This window comes from Ixodes scapularis, unplaced genomic scaffold (genome assembly GCF_016920785.2).
Source record: "Ixodes scapularis isolate PalLabHiFi unplaced genomic scaffold, ASM1692078v2 PGA_scaffold5__190_contigs__length_132052651, whole genome shotgun sequence".
NCBI lineage: Eukaryota > Metazoa > Arthropoda > Arachnida > Ixodida > Ixodidae > Ixodes > Ixodes scapularis.
In genome coordinates this window covers 115,817,365-115,836,996 of record NW_024609880.1, presented here as the reverse complement: position 1 = coordinate 115,836,996, position 19,632 = coordinate 115,817,365, and the positions used below count along the sequence as shown (strand labels likewise).

The window sequence follows — 19,632 nt, the reverse complement described above, 5'->3', positions numbered from 1 at the left end:
ATGTTCCGCAGCGGTCTGGCGCTCCAGTAGCTTTTTTAAGCCCCCCAATATGGTTTAAATTTGTTCGAAGGTGTACATAAAAATAGACAGATTATTCCGACAGAAATGTAACAAACACACGCTTTACCTTTTTTCCCCTGCACATCGGGCGTGGTGTATAGTGTCCTCCATTAATGTGGAAGAATACACGTAGGACAGCGGGCGCTGTACTAATGGCAAGCTTCGTGAACATAGCCTGTCCCTATGGTCCACGGTCAGAGGTCACAAGGCCGTATACTAGCATTTTTTTTTCTAGCTGCAAGCCATCCCTGGCAAGACTATTATTGGTCGATATATGGTTGCAAAATGACGAGGGAGATTTATTAAGCCTTTACTATAATCGGTTTGGAGTAACTCTGCCTGCGTTCACCATTCGTGGTGTTATACGAAAAAGAGTTTTGACTGTTACACTCGTAAATAAAAAGACGTTCGCGCTTGGCTGTTTTGGTGGTGTTATGCGCTTCTCGTGCCACGGACACCCTTCCTTTTCATTTTTATCATATCTGTCTTCCTTTTTACTGTGTTTATTATATATTGAGTTGCGAGTCAGCACCTGTTCTGTATGTTTTCCTGAACTCTGTCTTGTCTTTTGGTAGCTGTTTATAAGCATGTTCAACGCGATTGATGTCCACATTCAAGGTTCACGTTCCGAAACACTAGTCGATCTGGCTTTGTTGATTTGCCTAATGGTCACGATATTTACTATCAATTTCACCGAATATACACCCCATTTTTTTCGGATAATCAAGTCGTTATGAGCACGAGGCATTGTCAGTAGTATGACTGTTTTCACTGCTGGAGTTTGGAGCCTTTACTCCCGCTCACGTTTTCTCACAATTATTTTCCAATAATGTTTCCTGTATCATCGTATAGCACGTTTTACAAACACCGAACACCATCTAAACGTTCGCTTCCTATCTCCTGCCGGATTTCTTGTTTCATTCTACGAGTACGTCTCTGATAATCTTCCCCTTCGATTGTTTTAGAAGAATCCCATGTGGTTTTCACCCCATGCTCTACTTGTTCCCGAAAACGGTGTGGCATCTAATTTCCCCAGATGTTTTACATATTCGGTTACCGTTTTTCGAGAAAAAAAAAAAAACAAAAAAAACTGCGGCTTTTGCTGGTGGGCTTGGAGACGTAACTGCTTTCAATTAAAAAAAAAAAAAAAATTAAGACGTGTGTGACAAACCATGAAATTTTATATTTCTCATTGGAACGTACGGTAAGAGACATCCACTGAAATTACGCGGAAACCCAGCGGCCATTAAGTAAGAATCTATATCCAATAATCAGTGTTGAAGTTCCCGAAACTGTCTCCGTTCTAATTCTGTCCTTTAATGACTACAGACCGAAGGGTATACAATGCAGGACTACCAATTTAGTCTTGCTTATATACGAGACACTGCATCTCATAAAAATGTGCAGAGGCTCTTTATGTTGAATATATACATTCTTTCCACATTTTAAACAAAACTCTGTTTCTACTTGCCACAAAAAGAAAATACTTCGTCACGACTGGCGCGTTAGACACGTATAACTTGTCCATGAGCATAATACTATCTGACGGCGAAAGGAGCAATCTGCTTGAGTGTACCAGGTCACGTTGGCCGACAGAAGGAAAGAATGGCAAAACCAACTTTAGACACAACCTGTCCTCCTACCACTTTGATTTCTCTGATCACCTTGTTTACTGGGGGTGATTTTGTTAGGTATTATACCTGTTAAGGCGTTCTGCCAGCTAGTTTCTAAATACTGAGGACTGTTACCGTTACCACCGGTTCTCTCATGTGACCTACTGACAGTGGCGGATCCAGGGGGGGGGGGGCGGTGGGGGCGATCGCCCCCCCCCCCCCAAATGCCTCGCCAGGCAACCCCCCCCCCCGGGGTTCTTTGTCAGCTCGACGAAAAAACGTAAGCAATCGACGCGAGGGACAAATGATTAAAACAGCGGTGGGTGGACGCGCCTGCTGGGCGCTTCCAAAGTGGGGTTTATCTCCGTCAAGGTCACGCTACCTCTTCCCGACAGGGACGGCGCCAGGAGTTTCGAAGTGGAGAGACAGTGGGGAGGCGCACCAAATATCAGGGTCCTCGACTGCAGGAACACTTCCAAACAAGGCCAGCACGTCGAGCACAGGCGGAAAATACCTTCAATATATCTAGTCCCCTTTCTCTCTCTCTTTGGAGGTTGTCTGCAAAAAATTTGTGCCCTGAAAGCGCCCAAACGCAGACGCCAAGCAGCCTTCGCAAGGGTAGAATCCTATACACAACGGATTATCGTTCCTTTCTAGCGGCCGCCTTTTCATCACTTTTCGTTTGATATTTTCTTCGTGGTTCTGGGCTTGTATTTTGGCATGTCTTTTTTGGCTTGCTTTGAAATGCTGTCGCCCACGGGCTCACTAAAGGTATCTTATTGGCACGGTGTGCTCATTGCCAGGGGAAGTGCGGAGGGGACGTACCAGGAGGAGACGTTCCAGGGGGGGGGGGTGCAGCTTGTACAACCAGGTGACCAATTGCTTTTCTTCTCAACTGAGAGAGCAAGCAAATGCTCTGGGTACAGTGTGGTCTGGGACTGGGTTTCTCCTGAAGACGCTCAGGACTTTCCCACGTCCTTGGCTTAAACATAAGCCCGCTTTTGTCCTCGCCTCCATCCCTCACTGAGGATCAGCGCCGCAGCGTGAAGTACAGAAAGAAGCCGACGAGCGCCAGAAGGGGGAGATGTTTCCTCTAATGGGCTTCATACTGCCTGCGGTACGACTTCTCGTGGCGGGAAGCTAATAAAATAAAGATAAACGGTACGAGCACTCTAAAGGCTGGAGGCTGCTTACACGGGGTCCTCAAGCCGACGCCGAAGGCATTTATTTGTATACAATGCCGTTTCAATTTAGGGTGGCGGGACATATTTCAGGAAAGGCGACCGCTACCCCTTCTCTCCCCTTGGCGCCGTCTTTACTTTTCGAGTTAAACGCGGCTTCTGTGGATTGACGGCAGAGCTGTCGCGCGGCTTTCCCGGAGAGAGTATGTGTGTGTCGAACGGAACAGAGGCGGAGCTTGCTGGTTTGCAACTGCGGCTTCGAATTCCCTACCTAGGGACTTGGGGAAAACGAGCCCTTTCAAAGATGCGACTATACATAAATTAAATAGACAGTGCTTGTGCCCGTTCGAGTGAACACCAACTCCCAAACATCCATGCTGCAGTTGTGATCGGCCTTTAGTTCAGTTGAGATTCGCCGACCGGACAACCGCTCTGCCCCATCATATCTCTGCACCTGTCCTCTCGACCCTGACGAATGAGCTAACTACCCAGAAACAAGTAAGTGCTCCTTTCATACAGAAAATATCCAGACGAACTGCAATTGAATATAATTTGGAAGGATCCATTGCTGGTTTAAGGTCTTGTCTAAGTTTAAAAGTTATAGTTGGCGAAGTGCAACATGCTTTCAAACATATTCAACAATTATTCGCTTTCGTTCTCTCAAGTTGCATACAGAACACGTGAAAAGACGAGTTTGGGTTGGCAATGCCGCATGTGCTGGGCTCTGGACATTCCAAATATACGGCGAACAACCGACGCCTGGCAGCGTTCGTTTCGCGCGCTGCGTCAGCAGTGTTTTGACGCCGCGAGCAGCGTCGAAGCCGCCGGGCCATTTTTGTCGCTTGTTTGCAACGTACTCGCTCCATTTATTTAAGCCGCTCTTCCCGTTGCCGCAGCAGTTGAGCACTAGCTCCAACCAGAATGTCTGTCAAGGCAATGTCTTTAAGCTGCCCTAAATCGACTGCTCACGTAGTGTCGGTCTGAAACCCAAGATAGCCTCGACATCTGGCCCTGACAGGTAAACCGATACAAAAGCTCTCAAGATCTATACTATGTTATCAGAGTTTGGTAAAAACAATAACTCCACAAAAAATATAACCCCCCCCCGCCGTTTTACACCGAGGAACCGCCCCCCCTAAAATGGAGGTCTGGATCCGCCCCTGCTTACTGATAGATCTGGTCTCGAGCTCTCAGGATTGACGACGTCACAGGTGTAACAGCAAGGTGCCTGTAACGCCTGCTTACCGCATATAAAAAGGTTGCCCCTCGATTTCCACCTGATGACGCTATAGGAGTGTCATGTTTTCGTCGGCCGCGGTCCTAGCGGCGGTTCCAAATCAGCGGTAGTTGATGTGGTGAACAGTTCGCAGAAGCTTTGGCAGTCGGGGGTTGCGAAGCCGCGACGACATTGACACTTGCGCTTTGTCGTCCTTTCTTTCCATAACTTCTAGGTCCAACCACCATAATCGGAAAATGTTGACAGCATAAAACTCCAGATCTTGTGACGGCATTGTTTGACAAGTCCAAACCAATTTGAAGTCGTAAACGGAAAAGAAAACTAAACACACCAATCCTAGACGAGTTCCAGGCACTGTCATAAAACCTCACACGTCGGCCGACTCAAGCGTCACTTACCTCTAACTGCTGACTTCTGACAGACGAACTCCAATTGCCAGAGTCTTTCCCGCTACACCAAAAATTAATGTACTTAAAAAGAAAACTGAATTCCGTGTTAGCAAAAAAGAGGGGAAAAGAAAGAAAAATGAGCCGCTTTGATGTCTTGGAACCCCGACATAGCTATGATGCCTTTACGACCAGCCCCTCTCTCATGTCGACTTCATTACAAAACTAATAAAACCAGGAAAATTCCTTCAAAGCAATATATACAGTTTTCGCAAAAAAAATCTGAGATATTTTTTCAAAGCAAGATAAAATAGCCCAATCAGGGAAACGAGGGATTGAAAGAAGTCTATTTTAGTCTAGTACTGAAGAAGTGGAAGATAAGTTCCCATTTGATCTTGGAACTTTTATAGGCTATATGGAACCGCATGACGGCCAGTTCTTCTTTCGTACGAAATCTTCTAAAACCTAATACCAGGAGGCCATCGTTTTCAACTGCCAGTAAAGTGTTTCGAGGAATGTATTTTATTAATTAGCAAGAAAGTGATTTTAAGGTGTGGAGGTGTCTGGTTTGAAGTCAGGTATACACAAGAATGGTGGTATGTTTGTCACCTATTGTTCGGTATATAGACAGAAACTATACAAAAAATTATATTGGGTACCAATATATTTTATAACGTGGACTTCACGTCAGGCACGTTGCGTTGTAGACCTCGTAAATTTCTCCTTCGCAGAACGTCTTGTAAGTCTCAAGGCATTCTTGGATAACATCATTCGTAGGGTTTTCGTACGCCCACAGCTGGCATTCTGGAAAAATGAAAACAGGAGAGATTATAGAGAGTAAATTTTACTAAAATTCGGAAGCGGATCTAAGAAAAGCACCCTTTTCTCAAATCTATCGACTTAGTGCTCCATCACCCTTAAGACAGGAAGCTCGTCCCCTAGCTATTTTATAGGAGAACATTCCTAAAGAGTGACTTTTCTGAAAGCTACTTGTGATTTTTAAATGCCCACCGGCCATTATATGGTATATTTCTCAATTATATGCTGGCCTAACAGACTCACATCTCTGGCTTAAATCGTACGCATTAAAATGAGAGGTATATATGTACATAAATTAGGCTTTACTTCGTAAAACTTTACGACCAAGTGAGGTAGGTGAATTACAGAAACATCTATTTACACCACAATATCAGTGTTGAACGCCTCTTTTATCTGCTGTTTAGAATATAGACATTATCATGATCTGATCAGCTGTTTTGTTCATTTTTGCCTTTGTATCATCTTCCAGATTACCGTGCAGTCAGCAGAAATATGTTTCTTGCAGGTAACTGGTGTATCGTTTATTTATATACGCACTTTTGCTAAAACATTATATCAAAGAAAGTAACAGTATAGAAGCAGCAGATATCCTAGATTGATCAATGCTGTGACAACTGGTTTACGTTATTTGCTTTATTTATATTATTGCGTCAAAAAATGAATGCAGTATTTTTATACCAGAGATAATCTTTCAAATCTGAAAAGTTTCGCAAAGATATGCACCTTATCCTATGAAAAAACGAATAGAAGCACTGCGTTTTGCTCGTATGTTATATAAAAAACACACATTATTAAACATTATATGACCCATCTGAATATTATTCCACAAGTCAACATCTAAAAACCATCCTGACATCATATATTCATTATTGCCAATGAAAGTGACACAGATCTGTACAATGTGTGGAGATGGCGTTGCACATACATTGCCTGACAGATGCCACATAGTCGGCATTCTATGCTTGCGAAAGCAAACTTAGAGCGGGTTAGTAAGCATGATTTGAAAAACACGAAGAAATAGAGCGACCGATATCGGTTTCCAGCTGCATTAAATGTACTGTCTGTCTTCGTCCCTACATGTTTTACTATTTCGCGTATTTAAATCTTTGCTTCCACTTGTATTTTTTGTAATTATTCGTGAAAACGAAATAACTTTTTTTAAAAGGACATGGCGAAATTCAGTTTAAAATAGTTGACTCTTTGGTTGTTACACTAAGTGTATAATATATCGTGATTGTCTAGAAGCCCTTATAGAGACACTAATTACGTACCCTCTCTGCGATAGTCTACGGTTATAGCTCACTCTATGGGTTATGAGGATCCTAAATAAACAAATATTACATTCATGCCTGGACGATGTTGCTACTAGAATTGATATCAAAAGATTGATTACCTAGTAACTATCGGTGGCACCAGATGGCACCGTTGCACGATGAATGGCAGGGCTCTGCCTTTCTGGTCCGATGGTTCCATCTGGTGTCAATCTTTGTATACTGTTTATAATTGAAAACTCGGTGGCGAACGAACGCAATCTTTGTTTTTAGGATTCTTAGAGCAGGTACATTGAGTTATGACCACAAATATGCTATCGCAGAGAGTGGCTCAGTTACTCTTTAAAATTGTAAATTTCTGAGATGAAACCAATGCATTTTCAGTTTCTTTCTCTTTTGGCACTACACAGTAGTCTTTTTCAAAATGGGTCATATAAGGGCTTGCTAACTTTTTTTCAGAACTCAGAAAAAAATCGAAATACTGCGAACGCAACAAAATACAGTCAGTTAGCTTTGTTTATTGAGTGAATGCCCAAAGTTCCCATTGCCTTTTTTCGTTGGGGTCAGGAAACTCATGACGGATTTATTACTTGACATGGATTCATTACCCCTCTTTGATCTCGGGTGTGTTGAGATATAAGGGGAGATTATTATTGGAGTCGAATGAATCAGCCTCTCAGCTGGTTTCTTACCTTGTTGTTCTATGTTAAAGAAGATGGTGCAGGTGTCAAAATTTGAGTACAAAATCACGGACTGTGATACCTTCTCTCCACCTGAGGTGATGTAAACATTTCGTTAAAACACCGAAAACTAGGCATGATTGCATTTAAGGTTTTTGCGAGCATATGTACAGGGAATTTGATTCTATTTCGAACATATTCATTACAAAATATCTGTAAAAGATACACTAGTGCGGTTTGTGCAGGTGAGTTATACGGCGAGGGGGACATTATGGAGGCTGCTAATTTCCGCCATGAGTCGTATAATTAACTGAAATGAATATTTCAAATTTTAATTAGTGAAAATAAGGATATGGTTTCAATCAGAAAGGTGCTGAGCTAGTTTGCATACCACGAGTCACACCTTGACTGCCGCAGTGCCGATATGAGATAATAACGATTTGTACGTCGCGAAACCGTACGTCACTTCAACAACCGTCACGTTGTCATATCTTCCGGCGCACTTGGAACTTTCAGTTCCGGAATCGGAGGATGGACATGGGAGAAATTGTGAACACACACCACCAAGCCAGCTGCTTTATTTTTCTTTATGTGTTACTTGGTTCAGCCTTTCAGGGCGGCTGTCTTCAAAATTACAATTTCAACTTGACCCATAAAACCAATTATTGGAACGTTTATTAACGAAGTTTAGTTAATTACGTACCAGACTGACGGTTTTTGTCCCTCGAATATCTGCCGAGCTCAACAAACATGTAGTAATAATGGCGTCTACGTAATAGAAAGACACATTTTTTAAAAATTAGTTTAGAATAAAAACTACCACCCTGCAGAGGCTGCTAATGTTCGCGATAGGTTGCCGAATTAAACGAAATGTTTAGAGTTTTTATTCGTGAAAATACACATATGATATCAATGAGAAACTGGATGAGTATTGTCGGAAACCACTAAATCCGTCTATATTCGAACAAATTAAAGCACGCGAGAAGCGCAGGGGTACCCCGAAATTCTCACTCTTGCAGCCGGCTCAAAGCTCGCAATAGGGATGCGCTGTTGCTTGAATTACCATCCGCATTTTCCACCTGCTTGCTTTACGTCTACTACGGAAATGGTAAAGTTGCTGCTCCCCCCCCCCCCCCTCGTTTCCCACGTGCTTCTTAGTTCTTCGCAAATTGACTGATTTAGTGGTTTTCGATGCTGTTCATCAAGTATCTAATTGAAAACATATATGTTGCTATTGAGTAATCAAAAATATAATTCCGAAATTTTAACTAATGATCTCACATATTGTCAAGATTGTCGACCTATATAGTGTTCCTTTGACCGTATAACTCACCGGCACATACAATATTAATGTATCTTAAAAAAAATATTCTTGATCTAAAATCAAACAAAGTGTATAATCGTGCCAAGTGTGAATATTACAACTCATCGATTAGATTTTTTGACAGCGCATACGGGCAGCAATGCAAATTTAGTAATTGGTGATTCAAATATCTTAGAACGATTTACTCTAACTATTTCCCAATATCATTGTGCTAACCTTCTGTTTCATGACTACATCTTTATAAAAATTAAACCTGGCATCAACTTGCACATATCGAAGGAAACAGTTGGTTTTACTTTCAAGGATACACTTGATACTGAATTGTGTTGACACGTAATCGAATTCATTAGCTTTTATTCTGTTACATTCTTTTTCCAAAGTGCGCATACTGTTTTACTGATGATGCTATTCCGCTGAAAGAAAAATTTCCTCTGAATTTTTTCTTGCCTAATATTGTTTTCGTCTCATTAGTTATCAATATTATTTTATAACCTTAAAGTTTCCTGTCGATTAGAAGTCAAGAAGTATATTCAAATATGAGTCCCTGTAAAATGGGGAAAGTATGGCGCAATACTATATCACTCACTTGTCTCATTATATACAGCTATGAGGCCCTCGCAGTTTTCAACTTTCGTGGTAACGGGATCATTGTAGCTGAAATAAAAAAAGAAAAACCATTATTTTTTTAAATATATAAATCGAACTTACTCGTATATATTGAATTTATTTTATATAAGTCAAATCAATATGATTTAAACCATTATAGCTAGAAAATAGCTAAGCTTTATCAGTATAGATGTATTTTAAAAGAGCCAGCTTGAATCATCAGTCTGTCCGATCGCAGCAAACATCGTGGAAGAAAATTACTGGGTGATTTATTCTTGAATCGTGCAAGAAAAAACTTTGGGTCCTCAAGAAATATATTAAAAAATATTTGTTCATGAAAAATTGGTGACAGGAGCAAAACTAATTAGTGTATATATGCTTAGAATGGTGACGACAGTTATATTTGAGCTTACGTACCATTTAGTAAAAATGGGTCGCTACTTGGTATGCATTATGATTATTTAAAAAAATCAAGCACATGTCCTGTTTATTTATAAAGTCTCAAAATTTACTACGTTTCTTCAAACAAGCTTATTAAAGTGTATTTTTATTTCGTCAGCATAACAATGCACTCTCACACACCTTTATGTGAGACAATGAAGCGCATGAGGCGAGATAAATTATTTAAGAAAAACAACGAGACGAGGGGGAAATTTCGCGGCTTTTTCTGCGACCGGATTTTCACGTATACTGACAAGAAATCGACCAGACAATCAGTCTTTATTCAGCTTCACTAAAACATTGAAAATTCCGCAGTCACATCTGCACCCGTAGCCTATTTAGCTTGTTATGAATCCGTACCTATATCCTCGCAGGCACCCTTGTGCCGAACAAATGAAATTCAAGCTATTATATTCACTTTTATGAACATTTCTAAGCCGTGTTTTTTATTAGCTTGAGTATAAATGATTTCGTTTCCTCACTGTTTGGGCATTATGAGTTCCAAAGTTTTGTACCCACATACAGCATTAACCGTTTTGCATATGCATTGCTATTGCGTGGAGTATTAAAATTGTTTACTGCAACGTTTCTCACGATTCAACTCGATTGTATAAATACAAATGATGCGAGTCGTGCATTTTTGACTAAAATATCACGTACTTGAATTACTGTTTTATTGTCTGTACATATTAAGTGGCGTTGTTCGGTGTGTTCTTTTTAAATAAAGAGCTGAATTAGCGTTATAACAAATATTATGATATTCGCAATGCTCGTTTCTGAAGCTTGATTCTTGGTTGTAAATAAGTTTGATACGTAAATATCTAAAATTCTAAACAATATATCATAGACTACTATGAAAAATGCTGTAGTAAATTGACCTTAACGTTTTCAAATCAAAATACTGCCTTGTGCTAACTAAGGTGTAAATGTAATATCGCATTTTTACATATTGTTCGAATCTGTGGTTTTCAGTTGAAAGCAAAATCAGTCTCCCCTAAATATTTGATATTTTCTACTTTTTGAATTGACTTATGTTTGAAATGTATTTGTTTTGTGCATCTTTTGGCATGATTTTGCATGGAGAATTGAACACCACATTGTTTTTTGTTGGCTTAATGATGCCTTATTTTGTATGAACCTGTTATCAATCGAAGTTCCTGGTTAATTTCTGCTTTCAATACATGCCAAGAGTTTCCATATACAAATAATATTGTGTCATCTGAGTACATTATTGCATGTAATCTGCTCATAGCTTTAGGCGAATCGTTTGTATAGATCCCAAAAACTGGTAGAGTACTGATCCCCGATATGAGCTAGCTGAAATTGGGATGATAAAAACCTCCTAAAAAATCCAAAGAGAAACCATAGATCCCGCATTGTTTTTTTTCTAATTTTCCAACTAATATTTCTTGATTAGTGGAATCAGAAGTTTTTTATATAAAAAGATACCAACTGCTATTTGATTGTTGTTTATGGGCGAGTTGATGAATTGGCTTACATCTAAGGTTGCTGTACCAGTTGATTTGTATTTTTGAAAGCTGTGGTTCTCTCCTGCTATAATGCTATTTCGGCTTAAAAAAGGAACTACACTTGGTATTACCTTGTCAAATATAGTGTTAGTACTGCTTAATACCGAAATTGGTCGGAATTTGGACAGTTGATTTCGTCTTCATTTTCGTATCTTGGTTAAACTCTTGCTACGTTTAGCAGGGGGGAAAGTACCGCTATAAACTGCACGGTTAAATATTTTTCTAGAGGTTTACTACGAGTATAGATATTGTGCTTAATAATTTTGACCGATACACCATCGTTCAAAAGCGCCGCATCCTTTGGCATTGTTTTAACCATTGTTATGATCTCATAACTAGCTAGATCATATAAACAAAAATATTGTGGAACTTGGCTTGTAGCGCGGTTTACTGTTGGTTCTTCGAGAGTACCTGTCTACACTACCTATAGTGCAGAGATATTGAATAAATTTCCTTGAAACGTCACCTTGCTTTTCACACCAAGTATCCCGAAGTTTCGGCAATATAGGACTTTGCACAGTAAGTTTAATGATAGAATTTTATATATACCATACTTTTTTGTATTCCCCGTCAAAACCTTAAGATGTATTCACAGGGTTGGCTAATAGTCATGGACGACTGGATCTGGGGACAATATTCAAATGCGGCGAATAGATTGAACAAGAGCTTTGCGTGTCCAATCTCTGTGATTAAACACAAACTCTGACTTGCTCGGGACGCCTATCGCCCGAAAAGCGCAATAGGCGCCGAGATAAGCTCCGCAATGGGCGCCGCGATAAACGCCAACTTGTTCAGGCAGTGCGATCCCGTCCACTCATTTGCCTAGCGTTTTTGTTTGAGGAAACATTATTAAAGATTTTGTTTTCATGTTGCATTTTTATATATTTTTAATAATGATCTTTCCTTAAAGTGAAACTGAAAAGTGTCTTAAAAAAAAAACAAGTTAGGGGCGAATTCTAGCTTGTTTGTCCTGTGATTTCGTATATCACGAACATTCGATCCGCACGTAGCTATAGACGCGAGCAAAATGGAAAAAAACCACTGCTGGGTATGACGTAATATCCGGAAGTTTCAGCGGCCTTGCGCCTGCCGCTTGTGTGGGAACGCTTGGAGCTCTTTTGGCTGCTCGGATAAGGCTTATGGAAAGCAGGGAAATGTTGAGATCTCTGGATAATACATCATGATTTCCTCCTCGTAACGAACGCGACAGGGAGGAAGGGCTTCAGCGCTATTTTGAAAGTGCTGTTGTGGCTATTTGGCGCGTCAGTCTGAAATACTATTTTGATATTCACAATCCAGAAGGCGAAATAAAGTTTTAGAGTGTTTCTCTTAAAAAAAACAACAACGCCTTCACTTCCTTTTTAAATAGAGTTGGCGATTCAAGGCCGAAGTAAATGTTTATGTACGAAATATTGTGTGTACAAAAAAAAAACCGCCACCATAAATTCGGGTTGTCTGGCTGAGACATGAACGGCCAAATACAAGAAAACTCCGCAAAAAGACATCAGCAAGCAATGCGGTGCCAAATAAATTTATTTTCCAAGCTCGGGACACCTATCTATTGAATCTTGGTGTAGTTTCATGAACCATCCTTCCGTGGTAAATATCATGAATACTCGATATTTTCTCTATGAGGCCCTAGTATCTACTATGTTTTTTTTTTCAAAACCTTTTATAAGCAATTACTTCGAACAGGAAACTCTAATGAAGTGATCTCACAAATATTCAATCACAGTACTTAGAAACTATATCTAAGTGATAACATAAAACATCTGAGGTACTTACACGACAGGAAGGTCGTTGATTTGGTATATGAAGTTTGCATGTACGGACATCGTACTGCTGTCTTCACTATTCTTCGTTACGTAAGTGCACACAATGACAGACGCATTAAAGTTGGTGTAGAGCATGTGTCCTTTATCTGTGGACTGTAGTGCCTAGAAAAATTTAATAGCAATAGTTAGGCCACATACACTGGTCAAATCCGCTGGCTACTTTCCCAGGCAAAGGAATTACATCAGTTCGCAGAAAAAGAAGGAAGCATATTCTTACCTTCCATGCTAACCGGCCTCTCGGGTCAGTGCAGTCATTCGTTTCTTGAGCCCCGATAAAAAGAAAGGAAGATATAACAACTGTTGCGACGAACGTTGTTAGGGCCATGTTTTATCAATTTTAGCTCAACGAGACCAAGAACAAATAGCACTTCGATCAGCGGTCTTTTTCACGCTGCAACGGTTCAAGCGTGCAGCTGTCTGGAGTCCAAACGGTCAATGCAGAGCATTTATAGGCTCTTTAACGGCAAAAATATAGCTCTGCTCAGTATCAGTCAATAACCTTCGTATGTTTTGCGCGCATGCTTATCTTTTTCTTCCGGCCAGTTTCCATGAAGTCAATTGCGAAAAACTTATTTTTGGTTTATGGCAGATGTTAGTGAAAAGTACTAGATTGGATGTGTCGCCTGCAGTGGAGGACATCCGCTGCAACAGCGGGAGCTCATGTCCTTCGCAGTACTTATTAAACGATATTTTTCTAAGTTCGCAAAAAGATACATTTTAGGCGGGATGGAGGCCGTCGTTTCCACATATTTTTCGCCCTTCAGGTCGCAAATCAAGCTTAGCTGTGTACTACTGAACAAAAAAATCTAGATAATGTTTGACAATATATTTGAATAAGCTTTGAAAGAATCACTGCTAGAAAAAAAATATACTTAACCAAACTAAAAGAGCGCACACCCAATATTGAACTTTCTATCCTCGCAAATGTTTACTGCCACCTTTGTTCTTTCAAGTGTCACTTCAATATTCTGAGAGTATCCTAATTACGAACTACGATTTTACTGATTATCAACTTCACTAGGCGAAGGAGCAGCATTCAGCAATTTACGGTAAAAATAGGTGAGTGGATTTGTCAAAACGAAAATGACAAAGAAGTACCAATATTAACGGTGTTTCACACCAAAGTTGCTGTATTATAACGCTGTAGAAATGTACCCAAATAACGGCTATGCTTCAAATATTAAAGTGCACTTAGTGGTTTAAATAAAAATGCTAGAAAAATATACGGATTACGTTGTGTGAGGCCATTAAAGTATTAAATGTCTCCTTTATGGTGTATATTTCAGCAGTGATTTCTTAAGAACTGAAATTGCGTTTCGAAAATACGCATCCACGCGTCCACTGGAACATCTAATTTACTTGAATGTTAACGTACAAAATACACCAAAAATTATGATTTTATCTCAAATAGGGCAGCCTAAAAAGGCCTAACTTTTAAATTTGACGTAAAATGTATGTTTTGGGAGCATTTCTCAAATGAAGAAGGGTGAAAACTGCATGTCACCCAGAGTTTTCGTTCTCGAGCTACGAAACGTCGAAGCCGCAGAGGCAGGAACTGGTATTTTGGCCTGCCGTCGCAGGTCGCGTGTTTGGCACCCTCTGCTGACGCTAGTTGTTTTCATCCACCTTTTTAACTTCTTTCGCTAACCTAATGGGTACTACAAAGATATCTTGATGTTTTCGAATATTTTTAGGAATTTTATTGTTTTCTAAAACAAATGTCAAACTCAGGTCGCTTTTTGGTCAACATTTGACAGTTCCTTACTTTGTCTGTACTTAAAGTAAATTTTCTTTATTTAGCTCTGTAGAAAGCTCAAAGCAAGCCCATTATGGATATATTAATAATGTCATTAGGATCTGTTTGCTAGTTGCTCCACTACCTTCTCGTAAACTTTGTGAAAAATAACAAATGATGAAAGTTTGAAATCGATTTCCTCAAAAACCCCATTTTTCTAAATTTTTATTCTTTAAACTTTTTAGATATAATAGTCAACCACAAGGAGAAACAGTCTACAAATGTAATATTTTGGTTGTATGTCTCTTATGGGAGCCTCAATCGCATGAGAAGTGTGCTCATTTGACTGAAATACATCAACCTTACCGGCATTGTGAGCCTCTACGTTTTCGGAAATGTGTTTTTATTTTTGTTTACTTTTTCAAAAGGAAACGTAAAGTAGGTGAACTTGTGATATTGTCACGAAGGATAACTGATGAGGTGGCGAATAGCCGAAAGAACTAAACGTTTAATAGGGCGAACTTGTGCCCAAACATAAAAAGGAACCAAAAAATAACAGCAGAGCGTCGCGGGCGTCGAAGTCGGCGAAAGAGCAGAGTCGAACGCTGGGGCGAAACTGACCGCAGATCGCCACGCGGAGGAGCCCCTTATGTACGCGCGTTGACTTCTGGAATAATCGGCCTAGAATGTTCGGCGACTGGAACATTCGGAACTCGATCAGACGAGATGTTCTCGAACTGCCGAGAACGCAATGTTGAAAAAATGAATAAAAGAGCATTCCACTGACAGGAATCGAACCCAGGCTTTCCGCGCGACAGTCACGCGCGAGAACCACTCGGCCACGCACGCGGTCGCTCGCCGACCGAGCGTGGCATTACTCCCCCCTTTAAAAAGGCATCGTCTCGATGCCACGTAAAAGGCAACCAAATAGAGCAAGACAAATAAAAGAATGTGAAAGTACGGAAGCTGGCAAAACAGAATCCTATCAAGTGTTGCACAAGATCACAGTTCGCAGTCTTATCGCGCGTAGTACGGCTTGAGGCGCACGACGTGGACGACCTCCGGTCGTGGAGGGCGGCGTGATGAAGTCCGTGTTCCGTCGGGCATCACCTCGTAGTTCACGTCCCCGAGTCGACGAAGTACTTTGTAGGATCCGAAGTAGCGCTTTAGGAGTTTCTCGCTGAGACCACGACGGCGGATCGTTGTCCACACCCACACCCTGTCTCCGGGCTGGAAGTGGACGTCCCGACGACGAAGGTTGTAGCGGCCAGTGTCAACACGTTGTTGGGCTTGAATACGGTGTCTGGCGAGCTGGCGGACTACTTCGGCCCGTTGGGCAACCACCCGGGCGTCGTCGCTTCCGTCGACAGCCTGTTCGTGGGGCAACATAGCGTCCAGCATTGTTGTTACTTTGCGACCATGAACCACTTGGAAGGGTGTCACCCCGGTGGTCTCTTGCACAGCCGTGTTGTAGGCAAATGTGACGTACGGCAACACCTCGTCCCATGTCTTGTGCTCCACGTCGACGTACATGGAGATCATGTCGGCTATGGTCTTGTTGAGTCTCTCCGTCAGCCCGTTGGTCTGAGGGTGGTACGCCGTTGTGCGCCGATGGCTGGTGTGGCTGAGACGAAGGATTTCTTGCGTCAGCTGGGACATGAACGATGATCCACGGTCTGAGATCAGAACTTCGGGAGCGCCGTGCCGGAGAACGATGGACTCGATAAAGAACTTGGCGATTTCCACAGCAGTCCCTGCAGGAAGGGCTTTCGTTTCGGCGTACCATGTGAGATAATCTGTGGCGACGATTATCCACCGGTTTCCCAGGGTTGACGGCGGAAAAGGGCCAAGCAGATCCATTCCGATCTGCTGGAACGGTGCATTTGGTGGAGCAATTGGCTGCAGGAGACCTGCCGGCTTCGTCGGTGGTTTCTTGCGTCGCTGGCACTCGTGGCAAGATCGGGTGTAGAGGTGGGCGGTTTTGGAGAGGTTGGGCCAGTAATACTTTTCACGAATACGGGCCAGTGTTCGGCTCTACCCAAGGTGTCCGGACGTGGGGTCGACTTGACATGCTTGAAAGGTCTCCTCTCGAAGGTCGGTCGGAATTACCAGCAGCCACGGCGAGTTGGTGTCTCCGTAGTTCTCTTTGTAGAGTACACCTTGTCGAATGGCGAAGGTCGGCAAAACTCGTGAAAAAACCCGGGGCACAGTATTCCCGCGCCCTTCGAGGTGCTCAATTAATGCGCGCAGCTAAGGATCGTCTCGCTGACGTCGTGTCAGGTCGTCGGTGGTCACTGCGCCTAGGAAGCTCTCGTCTTCGTCGTCGTCGCTGCTACCGGAAGGTGTTCCGACGGGCGCTCGAGACAAGCAGTCGGCGTCGCTGTGCTTGCGGCCTGACTTGTAGACCGCAGCCATATTGAACTCTAGTAGTCGGAGACTCCATCGAGCGAGGCGTCCTGACGGGTCCTTGAGGTTCGCAAGCCAGCAAAGCGAGTGGTGGTCCGTCACCACGCGGAACGGGCTTCCGTACAAGTACGGACACAACTTCGTGATTGCCCAGACGACCGCAAGGCATTCTTTCTCTGCCGTAGAGTAATTTTTTTCCGCCTTGGACAGTGTCCGACTAGCGTAGGTGATGACTCGCTCGATGCCTTCTTGCACTTGGACCAGTACTGCGCTCAGTCCCGCGTTACTTGCGTCCGTGTGAATTTCTGTTTCTTCATCCTGATCGAAATGGCCAAGCACAGGGGGAGTCTGGAGTCGTCGTTTCAGCTCGTCGAATGCCTGCTACTGCTCGTCCGCCCATTTGCACTTCTCGGCGTCCTTCGTGAGGTTTGTGAGCGGTGCGGAAATCCTTGCGAAATCTCGAATGAAAAGTCGATAATAGACGCAAAGCCGAAGAAATCTTCGCACCGCCTTCTTGTCTCTCGGCGCTGGAAATGCCGCGACGGCGCGAGTCTTCTCGGGGTCTGGGCGGAAGCCTTCGTTACTAACCGCGTGGCCTAGGAACTTCAGTTCGTCATAGGCAAACCGGCACTTTGACGGCTTGAGGGTGCGCCCGGCGGTCTGTATGGCATGGAGAGCCGCGCGGAGTCGTCGCAAATGCTCGTCGAAGTCAGCTGAAAATACTACGACGTCGTCAAGGTAGACGAGACAACTCTGCCACTTCAGCCCGGCCAGTATGGTGTTTATGACACGCTGGAAAGTTGCTGGCGCCGTGCATAGTCCGAAGGGCATCACCTTGAACTCGTGCAGTCCATCCGGCGTGACGAAGACTGTCTTCTCTCGGTCCCGTTCGTCGACCTCGATTTGCCAGTAGCCGCTCTTCAGGTCCATCGATGAAAAGTATCGAGAATGGTGCAGCCGGTCTAGAGTGTCGTCGATGCGGGGGAGTGGGTAGGCGTCTTTCTTCGTAACCGCGTTCAGCTGCCCGTAGTCCACGCAGAAGCTATGAGTTCCGTGCTTCTTTTTAACCAGCGCGACTGGAGAGGCCCACGGACTGCTTGAACGTTGGATTATGTCGTCATTCAGCATCTCTTGAACTTGCTGCTGGATCACCTCCCTTTCCTTAGCGGAGACTCTGTACGGCGATCGATGCACAGGGCGCGCGTCGTCCTCGGTAACGATGCGATGCTTCGCAACGGCGGTCTGGCGCACCTTCGAGGACGTCGCAAAGCAGTCACGGTATTCGGCGAGGAGGTTAATCAGCTGCCGTCGTTTCGGGCCCGGAGGCTTAGGGTCAATGTCGAGCTGCGCTGGCGACGTACTGTCTTGCTAAGGCGGCGAGGATTCGTCAGTAATCGCGGCGATTTCGGCGGGGTTTCGGAGTTCCTCGACGTGGCCCACGGCTGCACCTTTCGTGAGGTGTTGCGTTTCGTTTCGGAAGTTTGTCACAAGGGCCACAGTCCGCCCATCATGAAGTTCAGCTACTCCCCTTCGACGCCCATTCCTCTTCCCAGGAGCAATTGGAAGCTTCCCTCGAGAAGAACTTCGCCGCAGGAAGCTTCATCGATCCCGACAAGTACGAGAACACTTGACCGCGGTGGTAGGTTTACGTGGTTTGCGAGGACTCGGACCGCGGGTGACGTCGCTTTCGGTTCCTCCGCTGGTGGAGCAGGTTTTCGTAGCGTCAGCCGGTTTGTTCTGAGGTCTATGACGTCTGGCTGGAGCGCTTGCTGGGCCTCTTCTCGAACAAACTCGGTGATCGAGAGTGAAGCTGCACGCCCGGCGGCAGGTATCAGCTTCTTCAGTTCTTCACGGACGATGTCCCGGACAATTTCTCGGATCCCCGAAATATTGGTGCTGAGGGCTCAGCTTGACGGCGTGGGTACTGAGACGGCAGGAACTCGATGGAAGTGAGCGGCTCGTGCTTGCAGGGCCTGTTCAATGTTGGTCGCCTCTGTTACAAACGTTTCGACGGTGGCCGGCGGGTTGCGGACGAGGCCTCCAAAAATGTCATCTCTTACGCCTCGCATCAGGATCCCCAACTTCTTTTCGTCGGTGGCTTGAGGGTCGGCGCGAGTGACTAGGCGCAGGACATCCTCGACGAAACTGGTGATGGTCTCGTTTCCGCCCTGGGTCCTCACTCAAAGAAGGTCCTCGGCCCTCTCCCGTCGATACTGGTCGGTGAATGTTCGTCTCAGCTCGTTCTTGCAGGCGGTTCATGAGATCAACGAAGTCTCGTGATTCTCGAACCAGTGCCTGGCCGTTCCTTCGAGCGCGAAGTAAAGATTCTGCAGGCGCTGGTCGTCCGTCCATCGGTTGCGCTGGGCCACCCGCTCGTATTGTTGAAGCCAGTTCTCGATGTCTTCATAAGGCTCACCATGGAAGGACGCGGGCGTGCGAGGAGCGACGGGTAGGACAACGACGGGTGGAGTGGTCATCGTCGCGGTCTCCTCTGGTTTCAGCGGCAAGG

The 19,632-nt window shown here is 43.8% G+C and overlaps 1 protein-coding gene across 1 annotated transcript; it reads right to left on the bottom strand.

Annotated features, from left to right (window-relative positions):
- Positions 1-4,999: 4,999 nt before the first annotated feature.
- LOC8040566 lies at positions 5,000-13,407 on the bottom strand. Its single transcript, XM_029993452.2, has 5 exons — positions 13,200-13,407; positions 12,933-13,084; positions 9,158-9,225; positions 7,260-7,340; positions 5,000-5,281 (listed from the first exon to the last, which is right to left on the bottom strand). Exons 1-5 carry the CDS (start codon positions 13,305-13,307, stop codon positions 5,160-5,162), a joined length of 531 nt encoding a protein of 176 aa, XP_029849312.2. The 5' UTR covers positions 13,308-13,407; the 3' UTR covers positions 5,000-5,159.
- Positions 13,408-19,632: the final 6,225 nt, after the last annotated feature.